Below are 21,386 nucleotides of genomic sequence, written 5' to 3' on the forward strand. Positions count from 1 at the left end.
AATATCCTAGTATCACAGCGATGATGCTTTTGTTACATATCTTGAGAGCATAATACTGGAGATGAGAGAGCATAGAAGCCACTACAGGAAGAAAACATAATCTTGGCTCATGTCCAACATGGCTCAGCGAAATCAATTCCACGGAGAATCGAAGGCGATTATAAACTGTAGTGACCTTTGTAATCCCGTGATTTCACTAAAACTACAGGCACTACATATTTCTTATTATCTAGTTCCTAGAATGTAATATAGATCATTGTACTTCCATTCAATTCAAGGTGTCACCGTGTTGGTTGGGGCCAATCTCGGCCCTCCGACCTCGATACAGGAATTTCAATGAAGAAATACAAATAGGATTATAATTATATCTCCTACTTCAATGGGCTAATCAATCTTTGTAAACATTTCAAGAGCTGACATTCGAAAGTCGATGGCCATTACACAATTGTGCAAATTCTAAGATCTGTAATCTCCGTGCTTTCCCCTTAAACTATCAAATTGCATTGATAACACGTGCGCGTGCTTGACAATTGGGATGGAAGGTTCGTACATTCTATGGTCTCTGAGAAAACAAAATACCAGTATGACACAGCGCGTAGTGATCAACCTTCTTGCTTTTATACAGAATCGCGTTGTTGATCTGTGGTGAGAGGTTGAGGTGCTACTTGGCAGCCTCTTGCATCACTAGACACTAGAACAGTTTTTGATCACTACAATAGACGTAGCTAGATATGACCTATCTATCAACGAGTATATAGATAATCTCAATCGCGACATTACAGAAGTGAGTGCAAAGGAAGACAGTCGTGATAGACCAGGTGTTGCTTTTGTTTCTTGAATCTGCAGTGAGTGGGTTTGAGGATTATTCTTGATGAGTCAGAAACGCCTCAATACCACTAGTGGGTGTATAGGCTGATGAGATTGTTCTCAACTTTTGAAATTTTTAACAAATGCATTCTTCAATAATTTGATATCAGACAAACCTCTTCTCATTATTCAATCTCTAATGAATCGTCATAATAATTACCAAGATATTCAAATCTACATTTCATGAGATAATTCCAAGTCCGTTTTGGCAGCGTTCCATTAGTCTGCATACTTATTACTGGTATAGGTTCTTTTCAGGTCTAAAATCATATCCTATTTCAACCTATCTTATCGGATTATCCTAACACAAACAAGTCTGCTCCTTCTTCTCAAATTTCAACTGCTACACATGTATATATTTTTTGGTAATTCCTCCTCATGAGTCTTAGAAACTGTGTGAACCAAGAGTGAGTGAATGAATGGCCTTAAGTCATTCATAGTTTACAACCAAGGGGCTAGTCCTACAACAAGGCCTATCTAAGAATTGATTATTCTATACATAGCTAGCTCTCCAACTATAATACCATTTGACAACTAGAACTTACATCGTAGGTCCTGCATCATTCTTATTCTTTTCAAACCAACAGGAATCAACGACATTTTCGAGCTTGTACAAAGTTTTCATACGGAAATAGTTGTGAAAGAGACCTCGTTTTGAGTTCAATCATGTTATGCTGTCTTGAGATACCTGCGGGTACTCGCAGAAAGATTGTACTTTTTGGAGATGATCATGTAATTCTCACAAAGTATACCAACGCTACGATGCACCACCCGCATATTCAAGAAGCTTATGGATGAGAAGAGCGAGAATGCATAGGAAGATTGCATTATCTGCAGCAGGTTGATAGTCTACAAGAAAGAGTTGGCAAATGTGGGAGTATATGTACAGGGAGAACACAATTGCTATTGGCTTCGCCTTGATAGTGAGTATAATGTCTTCATAGTAGTAGACTCAACGGCAATGTATGTATTGCCATTGTCTATATCCTGATTAGAAATGTTCAAAGTTCAAGATCTATATACCTATTATAGTTTTATAACTGTATTCACGATATCGACACCAAGAAGTCTCAGATAATACTAGAATGTGTGTAAAGTTTGAAAGCTCCTACTTACCCTAATGAAATCGAACTCCTGAATTATGAATCACTCCCAATATATAATTGAATCCCGAATGCTATACTTTGCTCGCTGACGACCATTGAATTGTAGAATTTAGATTTGTAGAATCGTAGAATTGAGATGTGTGGATTCTATTGAAGTGTAGATACGATGTCTGCGGCGCAGCAGAAAGCTGAATTGAAGAAGTTGAAGGTATCGAGGTTAGAGGAGGAGAAAGTTGAATTCGAGGATCTATTCCTGGCAGTGTTCGTGGCAATCTGCCCCTGTCATGCCTACTGTTTTGGTCCTATTGTTTGGTTTTATGAACTTCGTTGACTGAGTTTGATGACTTTGCAGGAGGAGGAGGAGGAGTCTGTTGTAGAATGGCCAATAAAGAGATCTGCAGGATGAATTTCGATGGTTGTAGAGGTGAATTCAATGATGCCGTCTAGCTGGACAAGTGTGTGATGGACGCAGAAACTAGTTTTGTATAGTTGAATCCTCCTGGAAGTGATCGTTGTATGACAGTGTGTATGTACCTTTATGCTTCTTTTCTTGTTTCTATATTCAAATTCTTTAGAATTTGTTGTTGCGTTGTACATCTGCAGTAATAATGTAGTAAAGCACTTTGTTTTAGTCCCTATATTTTGCTCTCATGATAAGGTCTTTTCGAAAATAATATCGAGTCTTCTGATCAGTGATATCCCTGACCAGGATTGATATCACTTGGATAATGATTTTGAGGCCTTCATAATAGGCTTGATATAGTCATGCGGCCATATTTCAGCCTGTCGACAATTACGAATGATCGGTGATTTTAATGAAGAATGAAATTATCACATGTAAGATTTTAGAAGATTCTGAATCGTACAGAAAGTCATGACCATGTTTGGTGGTGCTCATGTTGTATGTAAATTTGTATCGTTTTATTGACCTTGCTCTACCGTTAACTCTGACTTTACGACACCCTGTAGTGACATCTTCAATGACATCGACGAGAAGATATTCAATGTAAATTTCCATATAAATTTCTTTTTCATATATGTATGACGATCTCAAAGCTTATTGGTCATTAACTTAGAGTTTTGAATAAGCATAATGAGTTCGAGAAGCGACCCATTTATTTTCGAATTTAATTAACAGAATAAAGTAATAAGCTCCCAAAGAATCTAGACGTTTCGGCAGTTGAATAATTTGGAATGTCAAGGCGAATATTGAATGGTGCCGAGGTACGTGTCAAAGAGGGGGAGCTAAGTGAGGTAGTAAAAATCTAGATTTAGGGGAAAGCTGGTTGGATCACACTAATAAGAGCGGTAGATTGCTTGGCAAGGTTTGAGTCGAGTATATTACTTGAACTTTTTAATTGGTTTCAAGGGTTCCATTGCTGTATTATGTAACGTACTATGCGAACGAAAAAACAGAAGTAAATTGATATATGTATTGAGTAGATCGTTGTAAACCTTCTCAAGAGCTTTCAAAAATTTAGAAAATTTAGAAAATCTCTTCCCAAAATGATTAAATCCCTCAAAAAACGAAAGCCCTTTTGTGGGTAATATCTTATCCGTTCAATCATGTCGATATTGTAAACCTTTTCTTTTTGATATATAGCAATGATATCGATAAAGAATTAGTGGTGTGAGTAAGTAAGTACAGAATAGTCATATCGTAAGAGATAGATAGAGTACGTGATCATAGGAAATGGAATAGTAGTATTACTGGATGGAGTTTTTCCTATGCACGCAAAAGTTATGTGATGAACGACTATCATTTGAAACCCCAAGGCCGACTTTATCCACCAAAGAATTCTAGAACTATAACAGAAATGGATCGTTCAGTGAGATGCAGTTCCTACAACTCCTATGACTAGGAGCCAAGATTGTCTTGAAGCATTTGGTATAAACAAGCGAATCTTAAAAAGGGGCCCCCCACATACAAATCAAGCCCGCGGATCCACAACAAACAGGGATCACAAAAATAGGTTACACAAGACAAGTTGAAAAAAAGTATATTGAAGTTTGAGTAGAATAGAAAAAATACAGCGAGGGGGCGGAAGAGAGCAAAAATCAAAACGACACCTGAGTGATTCGAACACTCGCTCCCGAGGGAAATGCCTGACTCTGATTTAAACAGTAGCAGGGCATCGCGTTAACCACTCCGCCAAAGTGCCTGGTTGATGATTTGTGCTTGGTAGTCCGAATTTTGAGTATATACTGTACCAAATACCGCAATGAAACATCAAACAGCTTGAACACCTGGATTAGTATGACTGCCCCCCTAAAGAAGTAGTAGCTTCGTTTGATAATACACATTCAGGTTGTGGTTGATACGATCGTCTCAAATCTTATCAATAAAATTTATCATAAACTGGATTTTTCGAGCACGTGCTACAGGCTTCACCCAGGAAGAATTACTTTAAGAGTGTTTCAATCTCAGATAATTCATATCAAACGCAATCATCGGTAGTAATTACACGGAATTAATTCATTTTGACGCAAGTAACTAGGTACCTCATATATTTGTTGACGTGCCTCCCTTGTTAATCCGCCGAATCGCTACACACGCCCCGCTAACCTTAATTGTTGATGTTTAAATTGACAACAACTATTTTGGTTTCACCTTATTCCAACGACGGGGGTTCCATTACCTGTTGCTCCCATATATTTTGATCGTTTTTTTTCATCTCATAATTATCATCTGGATGCGTACTAGTGGGAGATGTCAAGTTCATGAAGTCGTTTCCAATAATTCGTATTCTTAATCAAGAACAGAGGATTTGCCACACAGGTATCCAAATCCTGATCACATAGTCCCATGAGCAGGTACATGGTCTAAACTATTTTTCTGACGTGAAGAAGTCTCATTGTACTTCTCGCTGCAATTCTTACTGCATTTTGTTGCATGTTGGAAAAGGAAAAGGATCGCGACACCGTAGAATCATGAAATCGCTGGTAGTATCCACTTCATGAGTTTTCCTGCAGTGCGGTGCTACTCTAGCATCGGCACGTACGCATTAATGACTCTAGCGTGATATGATAGGCTGAGATGAAGAAGCTTAATCTTGTTCTGTGCTAGATTAACCTTAATACTTGACACCTGCAAAAGTTTGCCGATCAGCTACCGTCTACAGGCATTGTTGTTTTCATTCTTTATGCGTGCGGGCTCCAAAAATCACAAATGACAATGATCAACGTTGCCAGAAGCAATTTAGAAGCACTCGGGGCGCGGATTCCATCGCCAGAATCTCGGCCCGCAAGTCCTGTCGACATCAGCGGCGTTTCGGCTTTCTTCATTCGAGTAAATACTGCAACTGAAACCCCTTTTTATCAATCTTTTCTTCACTGCATATAACAGATTCAAGTTAAAAGGAAATCATGTTTATGCTTTCTCTTCTTTCTGACTGACGCATCCATTGGGTGATCCAATATTCTCTGCCGTTGCAAGTTCCATGAAGCTACCCTAAAAGTGGAGCGAAATTGCACCTCAATGGTAGTTCGGTCAATGCCGGTACTTCCCATTTATTCAGACGAAGCAATGCACAATTCGTACTGATTTGGTCATCTGAAAAAGATTGGGTCGATTGAGAACATTGCCAAGGTCGACACGATCTATCGCGTACTAATCGGTCCATTTCAAGAATCCCCTACCGAAGAAAGAGCCATCTTTGACAAGTGGTTTCCATGGTGGGAGTTGTGAAAAAGCATTGCCACTTTTTTGTGAATGTAAGTAAAAAGCTTCTTTTCAATCCATCCTTACTTGAAAACAACTCTATAGTGACCAACAATATAGGTGTGAGACCGGAAAGCAAGGAATAATTCTGCTTCGTTATAGCTGAGCCAAGAGTCCCGAAATGAATCTACATAAACTGATCCAGGCGTGATAAAGCATTGTTCTCATGCCCCTTGAATGCACCCCATCTCTCAATTTAGGCTCTTTGCTTAGTGTATCCTTAACTAATCTTGGCATTTGCGGGGTGCTTAACAGCCGGGCCGCCCCTTGAAACGTAGGAAAGAACATTAATCTTAAGATCACGAGTAGTTTTATGTCTTGAATTCATAGGGCAGACACTATAATACCTGATATTAGCCTATTAACCCCGGAATTACGGGAGAAGTAGCTTAACTTAGTGCTGATGATTTCGAAGGTATGGATGCTCCAATGTTTGTGTTTAATTGCTCCTTTAATCCACCTTGGCTAATAAACAGAAGATGATGTAGTGAAAAATAGGAGTATATATGATCAAGTTTTTCACCCTCATTATTCTTTTCCATCACACATTCAAACAATTTCACTTCTTCTTCTTCACTTAGTCTATCTTTTTACTCCAACAACAATATGTTTTCAGCTTTAAATGTTGCAGCTTTAGCTGCCATGCTCGGTCACATCAACCTCGCTTTGGCCCAGAGCCAAGGTTGGGCTCAATGTAAGTTGACTCAACGAAACGAAAGTAGTACATCATGACTGACCCTCTCAGGTGGCGGTAACGGCTGGACTGGTGCTACAACCTGTGTATCAGGATACACTTGCACACGTTCAAAGTGAGTTGAACCCCATTAAAATCTTTCGGATCAAGCTAACATGTTTATAGCGATTGTATGTTAAGCCTTCTAGCAACATTTACATTTACTTATTTTATTAGATTACTCTCAGTGCATCCCTGGAAATGTCGTTCCCTCAGCTACAGCGACAATTGTTACCCCAACGACCTTGAAAACCGCGATCACAACTCCAACCAGTGGCGGAAGCAGCAGTAGCATCAATGACAAATTTGTTGCTCATGGAAAGAAATACTTCGGTCTTGCCACAGATCAAAACCTTCTTTCATCTGGAAAGAACGCGGATGTCATCAAAGCAAACTTTGGACAAGTGACACCGGAGAATAGCATGAAGTGGGACGCGGTTGAGGGTATAGATGGTCACATAGGTCTTGAAGAGTATATCGCTGACTGTGGATAGGAACACAAAACAAGTTCAACTTCGCTGGTGGCGATTACTTGGTAAACTTTGCTACTGAGAACAAGAAACTTGTTCGCGGCCACACACTCTGTTTGTTATACCAAATTCGTCTTTGAGAATGAGAACTGACATCAATAGGCTGGCATTCTCAACTCCCTAGCTGGGTTAGCTCTATCACAAACAAGGACACGCTCACTAAAGTCCTTCAAAACCATGTCACCCAAGAGGCGACTCGCTGGAAGGGAAAGATTTACGCATGGGTATGTCATCATATTTTGATTTCGCTCATATAACTAATCATTATAAGGATGTCGTCAACGAAATCTTCAATGAAGATGGTTCGATGAGAGACAGCGTGTTCTACAGAGTCCTTGGCGAAAGCTTTGTGTCCATCGCCTTTAAAGCCGCTCGGGCAGCTGATCCAAATGCAAAGCTCTACATCAATGATTACAAGTAATTCTATCTTTCAAATTTCTACCTACAAAACTAACATTTCATGAAGCCTTGATTCAGAATCTTATGCCAAACTCACAAAGGGAATGGTCGCACACGTCAAAACTTGGATCGCTCAAGGAATCCCCATTGATGGAATTGGTTCGCAAACCCATCTCTCAGCCGGCCAAGGAGCTGCTGCAAAGGGCGCTTTGACTGCACTTGCCGCTTCCGGTGTCAGTGAAGTTGCTGTCACAGAATTGGATATCGCTGGTGCAAGTTCTACTGATTATGTCAATGTGAGTTTAAATATCTGAGGAATCCCCTTCGAGATGAAGTAAGAACTGGTTCTAATTATTGAATAGGTCGTCAATGCATGCTTGAGTGTCAGCAAATGTGTTGGTATTACAGTCTGGGGTCTCCGCGATACCGACTCATGGCGTTCAAGCTCCAGCCCATTGTTGTTCGATGCCAACTTTTCTCCAAAGCCCGCATACAACGCGATCTTGGCAGCATTGTAGAAATATTTCTACCAACGGGATGGAGGGTATTAGTACCCCAAAACTATTTAATGTATATAGTTGAGTTTGAAGGCAGGCCTGTTGCCAACGAGTATGTTTATAGGGTCGTTGTTGTTGTTGTTGTTGTTTGTTATCTTCAATTCTTTAGTTCGAAATCTTACATTATCATGCACCACCGGTGGTTGCGCTCATTTAAATTACTCCCTAGACCCTTTTGATTGTTTTCAAATCTAGCTGCCCACATCGTGTGATATCCGGCCCGACAAGGAAGCCTGCAGCCCCGCAATGAATGCGCATAGAAATTATGAAACGTTTTACTTGCTTTAGTTTCGCCGTCAACTCGAAGCTCGAAAGAACGAGGCTTAAACCCCATTGATAGGTCATTGAATCCCGAGGTCATTAGCATATCAAGATGTGGCTCGTGCAAATAAAATATAATAGATCGTGGTAATATCTCGGCAAACCTCACACTTAAAAACCACTACCTTCTCTTATAGAGTCGAATTCAAATCAATACATTATCTTCCCAACACTATTTCAGTTGTTTTTAAGTGCAGCGGGAGAGTAAATTGCTTAACTACCACATTATTGCTACCACATCAAATTATCGGGATTCAAGTATATCTCTTTGATTGTCAACATGAACTTCATGAGATTTTTGGACGACGCGAGAACAATTTGCGGGATTGAGCTAACCTTTCAATACACCTCAGATATCTCGTGGCTCTTACCGTGCTCCTATTCATGTCAGTCTTAGGAAATCGTAGGTAGAAAGAATTTTTGATGTCATTCTTCAAAGCATAGAGCTGATTGATCATGGGCAGTCAGACAGAAGCGTCAACCTTCAACCATCAACGGTTGATTATTATCCGTCAAAGTTGAATATCGCTGACCTATTAATCCCTCCTATTCAACTATGAAGCATCCATAACGAACCCATGTGCATACCATTTTTCATTATTGCTTCTGATTCATTTCATGTCGCAATAAGTACGAAAAAGCAAACCACCCATGTCTGGATTTCATTACACATATTCAGACCCGGAAGTTACTCTGTTTGTGGACCTAGTGGTCTGCTGACAGATGAATATATTGATAAAAGCTTAATCTTTCTCATGTTTTCTCGTACACAGTTTACTATCTCTCACTTTGCACTTCTGATGTCCTAGATATTTTTACTCATCCCAAGCATTGTTCATTGAACATAATTAAAATTACCACAGCCCGTGATTCACCAAGGGAGCAGGAAGTAATCACAGCTGTTCAGCGGGGGATAAATGAAGAAGAGCTGGCAGTGAAATATTTACAAGAAAACATCTCATTCACTTGTCAAATTTCAAATGGGATCCCTTGAAGCTCAAATTTTTCTTTTTGGCAAAATGAAGCATAAGATAGGTTATGCAATTCAGGTGTGATCGGCCTTTCTAAATCAAATTCATTTATTCCCTTGATTGTTAAGCAAGTATCTATTCAATCTCAATCTAGCTATTCAGGTCTTCGGTTGAGTTAAGATTGATTTAGTGATGCGCAAAGCGAAGCAACCCATTTTTGAAAGAAAGGCACAATAACACTATACAATCCACTGCCGGCGAGAATATTTTCGAAAATGATATTGGCGAGGTAGGATGATATCAAGGAGTGACTCCAGTATCAGAAGGATACTTGTAGCATCAAGTAGAGGTTGTATGGACTTGAGGCGTAGTCGCTTTTTTGTATCTTAGAATCTCAAAATGGCATATATCCTCTCTATCTTCAATTATTATGCAACGTAGAAAGATAAACCAGTGTGGCATAAGTATAGAATTGTCCCATAGTTATTCCAGATAATTAGACATCCTTGCAAAAACTGCGATAGTGAAGTGGGAAGAGTATTCATCACAAGAATGTACATCAGCTGACCATGATTGATAACAAGGCAATAGAAGAGTCATTGGTATCAACATATATACATTCCCTCCGTGAATTTCTATGTATACCAAACCTTGCCAAGTGGCATAGTAGTAAGCTGTATGGATACACGCTATTTTTACTGGTAATTAAGAAACCATTGACTCTGAGGCTGGGCCTGGTTGGGTAGCTGACAGTATGCCTAGAGTAACAGTGATCGTTCCGAACATCAATCGCAGCCTTTTAGAATCCATACTGATACAGACCTATGATATGGGAGGTTAATATTGAAGGTAACGTATCTTTTTTTCCCAATCCAATCGTACAATAGGCTTGCCTGGTTGCAGCAGGGCATCAATATTGGTCGCAGTAAAATGGGTACGGCTATCGAGCTGACTAAAATCAAATATTTCCTTGCTGCAGTACTGTGTTAACTGTGCGAGCATAAAAATCAGGCTGATTGGTAATTTGAATTCATGTGGAACATTATCGCTCTCTATACGGCATCAAGAATCGCCCTGATTTGTGGTCGAATACGGTTTCTGGTAGTGGACATGCGATATTCAATACGGCCAGCTCGAACCGTAGCAATATTTTGTCACCCTAGACGACTTATTGCTTTTACATATAAGCTTCCAAAAATCCATCCTAAAAAGTGTCTCGAGATCTTCCTCCTAGAAACTTTCAAGCCCGCGACTTCTTTCAAGAATACCTTTTGGATATCACTTCAGTTATCTTACATTGAAAACACAACAACAACTTGAATACTTGTTACTTTCTGAGTAACATTAAATCCATTCACATACCGTTTACCATTACTTTACCGAGTAATAAATCTCCATTCACGATGCCTCCTCAACAGAGCAACAACATGGTACGTGCTATGACTTTCATCAACCCCTACCTCTCATTTGTTTCTTGTACTTTAGGTCAACACCGATCAAGTGATAGTTCAAGTGCTAACTGAATAGACCAAGCAACAGAAGATCAGCGTTGGCATTGAGAAGCTTAAGACAGCACGTGCTGAAGCTGCCGAGAAAAAGGCCTACGAAGTAAGTAATTTTTCTTCCTTGCGCTATAAAATAATATCGTTTGTAAATACTAATGTGATTCACAGGCTGCTAACCCTCCTGCAAAGGTTAACTCATCAAACGCCGCAACTTCTGTGAATCAAGCTCCTAAATCGGTATGTCATCGTAATTAGTCTTTGTTAATTGACTTGTACTAATCATAGTATACAGGGCACTTCCAGTTCCATTTTATCTCTTCCACGTATGAAAAAGCGTCCAGGAAAATCAATGACCGAGGTTGCTAAGAAAAAAGCCGCCGAGGAAGCTGCTGTAGCTGCCAAAGTCAAGCGCCAGATGTCAGAGAAGGAAGACGGAGAGATCGATAGCGACGAAGAAGATATCGTTTACAAAGGCCACATGAACAACGGTGACCAAAACCGGAAGTTTGCCCCAGTCGATAATAAATACAACAAAACCAAGGCTTCAGTCCCAGCTTCTGGCCATGCGCCATCAAACAACAAAGACCAAAAGACCTTGGGCCACAATGAGATCAAGAATGAGGCTAAGAAAACCACAAAGTTCAAGCCCGATATCCCAAAGCTCCCTCCCAGAGTTCAAAAGTTCCAGGACCTTAAGAAAGAGAAGGAGCAGTCTTCGGTCAAGCGCAAGTATTTCGATACGGACTCTAGTGAGTCTGAAGAAGAAATCGCTAAGCCTGCCAAGAAGCCGAAGACCACAAAGGCAGGCATGAACTTCGAAAATGTTTCCACCAAGCGCAAGCATACTGAGGAGGTAGAAACAAGTGGTCCTGTGAAGAAACAGAAGATCACTGAAGCAATTAAAAAACCTGTTGCTGTAAGTCCACTCACAATCTGGTTCATATTATAAAATCATAAGCGAAACTTACTGACCAATCAAATAGGCTCCTGTAAAGCGCGCCCCTATCAAGGAGATGAAGGTTCGAAACAACCCCACCAAGAATTTGTTAGGCTTTGGTGGTTCCAAATCTACCAAGAAGCCATCAGTACCAAGGAAGGGTTCTATGCAGCCTAGGTCGGTTTCTGAGGCAGCGAACGAAAATGGCGAGAAATCTACAGAAAATGTCTTGAAATCCGTTTCCGCGCAAGTTAAACCAAAAGTCGTCACATCGCAGAGCAATTCAGCCGTTCCATCGACTGGAAAGCCATCGAAACTCCAATACCTTCCTAACATTTCTATGGAGGTGCTTTTTGGTGAAGCACCAAGTGTTGCAGCTCAATCAATCGAGAGCCCACAATCAGCCGTTGATAACACCCCCCCACGATCAGCCTTTGATAAAGCCCCTGTCAAGAAGACTAAATCAAATCGTCGTGGCCCAATTCCTGCTTCCAAAGTCGAAGTTACGAAATTATCCGCTTCGTCCAGATCCATGTCTACCACGGCATCAACTAAAGCGGCACAACAAAGTCGCCGTAAAGTTGCTCCTGATCTCCATGCTGAATTCGCAAAGCCGTCTGCTTCGATTCACAAACCCTCACCAGCCTCCACAAGCACTTCCGATAAGGCTCAATCTACTCGCCGAGGCGCTACTCCAGCATCCAAGGATGAAGCTACCAGGAAAGTTCCTTCTTCAATCCCCTTACCCACCTCTTCATCAAGTGGAAAGGTAATACCTAATCCTCGTCGCGCCGTCTCACCTCTTCATGTTGAGCTCAAGAAGCCATCTATTTCATCAAAACCTTTGAGCACCAAGACACCAACAAATGAAGCTGGTAGATCTACATTAGACCGTATTAAAAATTCAACTTCCGCCCCAAGAAAGATGATCAAGAAGGGGAACAAAACTGATGGAGTTGTGCCCACTCCCAGATCACCAGTTGTTGATAGATTGGAAAACACCAAAGACAACATGAAAGACAAATGTGAGGCAAAGAAAGTGGAGATTTCAGAACAGCCAAAGCTTATGGCTGGAATTAATCGTTCTCGTTCAGCAGCTTTGAACAACGAGGTTGAGGTGGCACCAGAGACAAAAATCAGCGAAGATATTATTAGCCTCGATCCCAAGGTTGGCCCTTCAAGCCAAGCACAACGACCAATGCCACAATTTCTCGGATTTCCTGGAATCCCAGCTGCGAATTCGGATAAAGGGTCTGTTATGAATGATTTTTTCAAATTTGAAAATGCCAAGGAAACTTTCAAGACTATTACTCCGAACACAGAGCTCTCTGACACAGCGGATGCTAGAGACGCTATGGAACTTGAGCTTGAGCGCGAAATACAAATCGAACTTCAAAATTCCTTCCATGCTGAGCAATTGCGAACAGCTCTCGAAGATTTGATTGCCCTTCGAGCTGAAAGTGGGGAATCGTCTGATAAAGATTCATCAAATGACGATAGCGATGAATACTCTTCCGGAGATGAATCTGATGAGGAGCAATGTGAAGTTCCTCGAAAGGTCCCTAAGCCAACTGTCTTGTACAAGGGATATAATGGTGTCTTACAAGAGGAACCCTGTTATGCTAGGGATCGGGGTTATGAGAGTGATATGTCAGATGCCGATGAAGACAAGACTGTATATTACCAATCGCCTTACTTTGAGATAGCCTATCAGCGCGCGCATCCGTATATCCCGGGCTCTGTCTTCAATATACCGATCACCCGCAAACCTGTCTCTAGTACACCAGCCGTTCCCAAATCTGTCCTTGATGAATTGGAGGCCGAAATGGAACGCTGTCTTGAAGCTCAAATGGCTGAGGATGCAGTTACTGAAGAGGAATCTTCACCACCTGTCATTCCTCGCTCCGCCTTCGATAATTTTGAAGCCGAAGATAATTTTTCGTCTGCTGAGAGACATCAAAAGGATTACTCGGAGGAAATGGCATCAGCCCCTATTGAGTCTTCAGTAACTTCTGTAACTTCTGTAAAGAGTTCCACCGATTTTGAGGGTGATTTTCAAGGGGTATCATTCGAATTTAATGATGCTTCAGGTCAGGAGTCTGGACTAACAGAGGAGGATCCATTTTCTCTGCTAGACACATCTTTCACTTTCTCAAACGCCATGGAAATACCAGTAGAGCAATCTTCCACATCTGAAGGTGAACATTCAGATTATACCAAAGAATCCAGCGATAGACCAGAAGAGCAAACCCCTCGGTCCGAATCACCCGAGATGAGCGCTGGCCCATATGTTGGCCTAGATGGCTGCGTCGGTTTACCTCCACTTGAAGATTTTCCTGAAGAATCTGAAGACTGTGATGAATCTAGCGAGTCCGATGTTGAGGATTCTGAGATGTCAGAAAGCGATGAATCCGATATCATCACCATAGATGATACCACACCAGAAGAGTCTGATGAATATGGTGATCTCGAAAACTTAGATAAAGATGAAGATGCAGAGCTTTACCAAAAGCACAGGGTCCCAGCAGACCTCGCGAATGTCGAAATCACAATGGAGCCAACAGAATTGCAATTGCTGAAGGCCAAGACATCATGGGAATTGTTCGACCTTCGAAAATGGGAGCACGAGAATGAAGTCGAAGTTTATGCAACATTTGACCGCGAGCTTCTCCTTCGCAACTTGAACGTCTCGAGGAAACGCATTGCTAATTATATGAAGGTGGTGAAAAAATACGAGAATCGCACTGTCCCAAAAGCGGAGGCTGTGAATGAGGACGACAGCAGTGATGATTCGGGTGACGATGAATGTTCTCATCCCACCAATCTTAATATAACTCAAGTTTTTGAGACCATCAACGTCCCAGACAGTCTCCCTGTCGTAGATCTTGATACCGAGGCTGAAAGTAATACCCATCCTTTCGGACCCATCGATTGGTAGTGGTTGACACAGACTTCACCGTTCCTTCTTTCTTTGGGAATTGAAGGTGGCCAGATTGCAAAGAATAAGAGATGTATCTGGCCATTCTCCTACTTCGTGATAGCTGTATATCGTGTCGAGAGAGAGAAAAACATTTATATCGTCGCAACTACCGCCGCCTCAAAACCTCTACTCCAAAAACACCGCCCACAACACCAACACAAAACAACCGACAACAACCCAAAAATCTCAACCGAAGAAAATCATTTACTTCACGTTATTCGGCCTGGCTTTTACGTCTTCAAGACAATTGATCATTAGGGCCATGAAAAAATAAAAATTGCTCGGCAGTGCCGTTTGCTTTCCATAGCAGTCTTCCCTGCATACGTACCAAACCCATTCTCCCCTTGATTTCAGGGACCTCGGCGTCGTCATATTAGCGACGACCTTGAAGATATGTTTGGGCATATCATCTACGAAAGAAATACTTCAGAGAGCGGCAAAAAACCATATTCTATAATCCGGAGTTGGGATAATATCAATCAATTCATGAGTTCGACCTTGGGATGTTGTGAATCGGGATCTCGGATGTCTGTTCTATTTGCCACTGTATTACTATCACCTCCAGGGTTCTCGGAATTTTCGAGACAAGATACTTTTTTTTACGAATTTTTATTTGATGGCAGAATATCGCGGTTCTGTCATTCATGGTTTACTATTGCGATTAACGATATACCACGATTCCGTCGGAGAGCTTGTCTCGGACTCCGCGTCCTTCTGATTCTGGCAAGTAAAGTGCCATTTGTGGGTTCCGATTTTCCAGTTTACGACATCTGCGTTCTGGTGTGTAGAACATCTTTATATTTTGGGGGTTGATCTTGGGGTTAAGATTGAGATAGAATTCGAATGCATGTTTTGAAATGAGAGGTTTGATTGACCTCAAGGTTTGAGATTCTGTTGGAGGGAGGAAACAAATGTCAAGGCGATGGATGTAAAAGGGGAAGAATATGTGAAGATTGCTGGTGGGGGATTTTGTATGGTGCTCTTATCTTAGAAATCTTGTTTGGCGGCAAGATTTCGAGGTTTGGGGCCAGAATTTTGGCGGGGCGTTGAGATGCGAAGGACAGAAAAACTTGCGCGGGGAAGGGAGGCAGTTTTATTGCACGAGTAAGCAGGGTGGCAGTCTGTAAAATCAGCGAGATCCAAAGAGAACCAAGAAGCCTTAGGTCTGGCCAACCTAGGGCGGAGTCGGCTCTCAAGGATAAAGTCGATTGAGTTTGATAATTGCGCGATTGAGATAACCGTGAAGTTTGTGGTAGATTTAAAGTTGATCTTCAAGGAGAATTATATAGCAGAGGAAACCGTCGAGGGAAAATGCGGTCTGGGATAGTAAAGATGCTGAAGTGGGCATTCCTCTGAGAAAGAGTGATTTGTATGTAGCAAGTAGCGATAGTAAAGACTCTTCATTCTGGGTCTCATAGATCAATGATTGTAAATTCTTTCCGATCCATCGCAATTGAAACCGTGTGAATTCTTGATGTTATTCTTACTCTAAAATATAATTCCTAAAACCCTACCCAAAGTCTGACCCATGCTTACCTGTTCCAGTCCCTCCGTTCTCCTTTTGAATTTGTATTGACCCGCAATAGTTGAATATATCTGGTTTATGGTGCTCCTCCAGTCTCTTTCTGCAATCTTCATGCTCAAGGTCTGTCCAGTCTGGATCATCTTAAACGATATGACTGTTCTTTTGTCGCTACACCAGTGACCTCATCTACCCTCTCTATTACCATGAGATTTTCATTGGATTCTGAAGTAGGAAGCCCCTCCGGTACAGGCTTCTTCCAATCTCTCTTCAACTCAGTCATGATTCCCTTCCAATCTCCAATCTCCTCATCCGGCCTTATCCTTCTTCTGAACCCATATCTTCTGATTTCTACTAGCCAGACCATCATCCAATACTGGTTGAATATCAATGCGAATATGGCGGCTATCCATGAGCTCCCTAGGAATGCACCCCCAACAGAAGCTTCGACACCTAGTGCAGGCCCTACTAACGACACCATCTGGTTTACCATGCTGGTAACGGCTGTTAAATTCAGTGTAACAGTCATTGTGAGATTAGATGCGAGGAAAGAAAAGAAGAGAGCGCAGTAGACGATACGAGCTGTAGGTTTAAACATATATATTGCCGATAGAACAATTGTACCACCCGATCCGATCAATGCTAGACCATAAAGAGCGAGGATGGCAATGGTACCAATGTTCAGCATTCCAGCAGTGAATGGCATTGCAGTGGTAGCAAGACCAAGTAGCGGAACGGTAAGAGTAGTATTGACTACACGGAAAGTCGATGGAGTAGATGAGGTGAGTTGTGTCAAGCCTTATCAATATATCAGCTTGGTGTGTCCATTCCGCGGTTAGGATTGAGTTTATGAATTTTGACTTACCTTTCAAGGCTTGAGAATAATTTGAACAGCCATCAACGACCCATTTCTCCTCTGTTGTGATAGTTCCTCGACAGATTTTCATTACATGTAGACTGTAGAAATCTGCAACTCCAACTGTATCTGTGATGTTCGAGACCAACACTTTTTCGGCTTCGTTGAGACCATCGTTATCGCCAGCTTCAATCTTCTTCGCGATGCTCTTGACCTCCTTGATAACATTACCGAATAATGCTGTGGCGAAATCGAATGCTGCATCTCTCTTTTCTATAGAATTTGATGATAAATCGCGGGTATCTAGAGCAGAAATATCGATTATGCTTGTGGTATTTGCTATGGTAGAATTGACTGCTGCAAATTCTACCAACCTCTGGCCGAGGTTTCCTGTTTTTAACTATTCAACATCAGACGGGAGTCTATGAATACCTAAGGAACAACTTGCCCTCAGGAAATAATAATCTTCTAAAACCCCATCATTTGAACCCGAGAATATTGTGATGACGCCCAGTGTGAATGCTATTGTAGACAAAATTAGTGATATGAGTGCATGCCAGCGAATTGGTTTGCCTTGAGATATCTTCATTTTCTCTTATTTCGTGATTTCTGCTATTGGAATGAAATAGTACATGCGAGCAAGAAAATCGGAATCAGCATTCTCCTCTGAGAATATATAAAGACACGAGAAACTCCCATACGTGCCCTATATGCAAGGATTAAAACTGGAAACCCCCGATATAACTTCCAGAGATGCAGCAAAACTTTAAACGAGGTTGTGATAGTCGCATACTTCACCGCAAGCATGGCTATGCTAGACAGATTCTTACTCAAACACACATGATTATGGTGATTTTCACGAAGAAAGCCTCAGATTGGAATAGAGTTTGGAATCTTCTATGCAAACTTCTTCGTGTGGGGGCATATTTCGTGCTTGATGCGAAGTTCCTGAAGCGAATACTGATACGACAGGATCTAAAGCTTGTAGACGCCCTCCAGCGGAAAAATCTAGATCGTCACAGGGGTAAACATCCATTCAAAGGGCTGTGTTGTAGGGGGCATAAGTGCCGATAAAGTCCGTGTCACTGTTCGGATGTTTTTCAAAGAAGACAATGTCCGAGAACAGTCAAAAAAGCTTTAAAGATAAAGCTTGTCTCAGATATTACCCGTGCCGCGAGATGTTCTTCCCCCTTAAATGGCCCTTTACTGGTATCAATTGATGCAATTCATATTGTGTAGTCATATAACCCTAAAATAGTTTTGTGTGGTAAGGAAACTATGAATTTTCACTGTATACAAAATCCAGAAATTCTTCAGCTATATATAAGTTTAACAACTACCATCTATCTCACTTTAGTCAAAGCTGGGCTTATTGAACAATAGTCAAAGTTTCCATATTGGTAATTGTTCCCCCAAAATAGAGAGAATGGGATCGCTTTCCCAGTAGCATCCTGTACATAAGATGTTGCGATGGAAATCAACAACTCCATTCCTCCACTGGTGGCTGCCGCGAGTAGATAGTTACACTTCAGAAACAATCTTGTGTATCATTGTTTGATGTAAATTTGGAAAACAAGTCGACGGTGAAAAACACTAGCGGCGATGTAGCCGAGATACCAGCAAATGACTTGCGCAATGATATAGTCAAAACCAATGGTGGGCCACCGTTCCGTTGATGCAGCAGTGTAGGGGAACAAGTAGACCAAATCGCAGCGCGAGGACAATTTACTCTTATTATTGGCCAATTCCGAACATATTGGTCGAGAGTGCGTCAAATGCAATAGACTTGGAGCAAAATGTTATGGTCCTGCAATAATTTCACGAAAGGGAAGGACTCACATTGGAGTCAAACGACTGTATGAGTTGGCTAGATCAGAAGTTAGTACCAAGATTTGAGAGCAGTATCTCACGTTAACTTGTCGCTATAGCACTCATCAAGATGTAATTGATAAAGGGGCCAAAGATAGTGCCTATAATTTGAACTTTGGAAGTACACTTAGGATTTAAAATACCATACTGGCCCAACTTTGAGTTTGGAATTAGAAAGCCTGCTTGGCACTGGAAGCAAAACTGCCACGCAAAAAGTTGCTAAGCACAATACAATTGAGATTAAGACCACACTTGAGAACTTGGCATACATTCCTGTATCTTCCACTTGCTGGCTGTCCTCGCGCATCGCTAACTCGCTCACATTGGCCACTGTAGTTTCATTTTCCGTGGAAGGGTTCGGAGACATTCACTTGAAAACCTTTCATACACTTGAGCGAGAGATTTGGGAAGTAAACACAGCACAATACAGGAGGTGGTTTCCGAACGGGAAACAATGTCTGATGGTAACAATTCCGAACTTCTTCTGGAGCATTCCGTAATCACGTCGTCGCTTTTTCTTTGTACGAAGGTTGTATCAATCGTTTGGTATTTCTAAAAACTACCAGGCTTGGCCTTGTTGAAAACCAAATCTTCCTCCGCTCGTCACTGCCGACGAGGAAAGAGGCAGGTCAGCAGTTGGACATGTCGGATTGATCAATTTCATCAATACAAAACGATAAGAATCATCCAATAAAGTTTGAAGAATTTATCGACTTTGGCAAGGTTCCTTAGGTAGCCCCACTTTCAGGGGTCATCTAACCGAGCTTAGGCTCTAAGCCACCTCCAGCTTAGCTTTATCGTCAAATGGAAATATGGGGAACAACATGGCTGAATTAATGACATCTCTTCTAGGATTTATCAAGCCAAATACACGATTTAATAGACAAATTGGCTAGATCGGGCATTTCCTGAGTTCAACGATTCTTCGCAGCAATTCCAAGGAGAGAAAGGTACGGTACGGGAAGACTTCAATCTATTAAATTCAGGAAGTTAATCAGCGAAAAATATGGAAGGATTCGACCCACGGAAGAAATTAAGCCACCATGCCTCCCGATAGGCTATGAAATTCAATTCATCGCACCACATCTTCAGTCGCTGGCTTGAGATCCAAACCCCGCAGTCATTCTCGGCGTATCCCTCGCCACGGGTGTTGTTTTATTTGTGCTGAAAGATCACGAGTTATCGCTTTGGAAACCATTGTGCTACACTCCAGGAATTTATAAATCGCAACGTTGTCCGAATGATTCATTTGCAGAAATCAAAGTTTCCAAAAAAATGCCTGCTCTCTCATCAATCATTTTTGCGGTCCAGGGCTGTTTCAATTTCCTGAATGGAGCCGCCCCTCTCTTATCTTCTACAGTCGCAAGAAAAAATGCCGAAATGTTGCTGACGGACTCGAAACATGCTATTCATGTTTTAGCTCTATCATGTCTTTCAATAGGGTAAGAATATTGAAACCTTCTTAGTTATATTTGAGTCTCGAAATTCTAGTGCTACGCTAATCAAAGCTATACGTCATAGCTCGCTCTACATCGTCGCTGCAAAGAGAGGAGACAAGCTTGCCATGTGGCTGTCAGTTGTCGGACGGACGATTGCTGTTGGAATTTTTTGGGTTGACGCTGGACCGTGGAGAAAAGTCGCGGTTTTTGAGGGGCTATGTGCAGGTGTGCTTGCTGGGAGCTTGATTTGGGAGTCTCGAGATGGGAATCACGAGAAAAGGGATTGAAATTGAGGGATTCTGAATTTGAGACAATTCATATCAAACATGAGTTCTCTTCAGCCATGACTAGAGCATCAAAGTTCACGATACTCTCTGTTTGCTGCGATCTGTATTTTTGTGCATTCTGCAATACTAAAGATCCTGATCAGGGCCACTGAGTATAGTATCGTGAATTTTGACTTCGAGACTTCTCATAGAAGCTCCTATCTCTTTCGTGCTGGGAACAAGCTCTCAGCAGAACCGTTATCAAAGAATCACTCAAGCATGGTGGGCTCGAGGTCTTCCACAATACCCAAATGACCGGAACTCGGTGCCAGTGTAGGCAATAGTATTTCCCGTATTTCGTATACGAGCTAGTTTAGTAGTACATATCGATTTTTTTCGAAATATATACATACATAATATTGAATTCAATACTACTGAAGATATTCAATATTATTTAAACTTTCAATGTTATTAGTAATATATTGAAATATTGGAATTCAATGTAAAATATATATTTCTATTTATATTAGATAATAAAATTCCATTTCTTATTTCAAATCGAATTAAGATCTTTTATTTCTAATCTAATTTGGTATAGAATGGATAGTTTATATTGAATTCCAGTATTTCAGTATATTGCTAGTATTCTTTAGATATATAAATATATATGAGAGTGGTATAATCTCCTTTCTAAATATACTAGCTGCAATATTAATATATTAATACACGCCACAGTTTTATTGTAGTATATTATTGCCTACACTGCTAAGACTATCCTGTTTCTGAGAATCATGCAATCCTGGTATT

At 41.2% G+C, this 21,386-nt stretch overlaps 4 protein-coding genes across 4 annotated transcripts; 3 read left to right on the forward strand and 1 right to left on the reverse strand.

Moving 5' to 3' along the window:
* Positions 1-6,300: 6,300 nt before the first annotated feature.
* EAE97_000333 (uncharacterized protein) lies at positions 6,301-8,025 on the forward strand (the record flags this gene model as incomplete). The annotated part of the gene is made up of 9 exons (XM_038870843.1): positions 6,301-6,388; positions 6,440-6,503; positions 6,554-6,558; positions 6,605-6,871; positions 6,922-7,011; positions 7,060-7,181; positions 7,229-7,374; positions 7,424-7,652; positions 7,719-8,025. The coding sequence occupies 9 exons, from the start codon at positions 6,301-6,303 to the stop codon at positions 7,872-7,874; spliced, it is 1,167 nt and encodes a 388-aa protein (XP_038738204.1). The 3' UTR covers positions 7,875-8,025.
* A 2,583-nt stretch (positions 8,026-10,608) lies between these two features.
* EAE97_000334 (uncharacterized protein) lies at positions 10,609-14,585 on the forward strand (the record flags this gene model as incomplete). The annotated part of the gene is made up of 5 exons (XM_038870844.1): positions 10,609-10,635; positions 10,733-10,813; positions 10,879-10,947; positions 11,003-11,626; positions 11,694-14,585. The coding sequence occupies 5 exons, from the start codon at positions 10,609-10,611 to the stop codon at positions 14,583-14,585; spliced, it is 3,693 nt and encodes a 1,230-aa protein (XP_038738205.1).
* A 1,703-nt stretch (positions 14,586-16,288) lies between these two features.
* Positions 16,289-17,594, reverse strand: EAE97_000335 (uncharacterized protein; the record flags this gene model as incomplete). Its single annotated transcript, XM_038870845.1, has 3 exons — positions 16,289-16,947; positions 17,015-17,395; positions 17,438-17,594. 3 exons carry the CDS (start codon positions 17,592-17,594, stop codon positions 16,289-16,291), a joined length of 1,197 nt encoding a protein of 398 aa, XP_038738206.1.
* A 2,152-nt stretch (positions 17,595-19,746) lies between these two features.
* EAE97_000336 (uncharacterized protein) lies at positions 19,747-21,040 on the forward strand. The gene is made up of 2 exons (XM_038870846.1): positions 19,747-20,316; positions 20,396-21,040. The coding sequence occupies exons 1-2, from the start codon at positions 20,150-20,152 to the stop codon at positions 20,598-20,600; spliced, it is 372 nt and encodes a 123-aa protein (XP_038738207.1). The 5' UTR covers positions 19,747-20,149; the 3' UTR covers positions 20,601-21,040.
* The last annotated feature ends 346 nt before the right edge of the window (positions 21,041-21,386 follow it).

Source organism: Botrytis byssoidea, assembly GCF_014898295.1.
Source record: "Botrytis byssoidea strain MUCL 94 chromosome Unknown BBYS_001, whole genome shotgun sequence".
Lineage (NCBI taxonomy): Eukaryota > Fungi > Ascomycota > Leotiomycetes > Helotiales > Sclerotiniaceae > Botrytis > Botrytis byssoidea.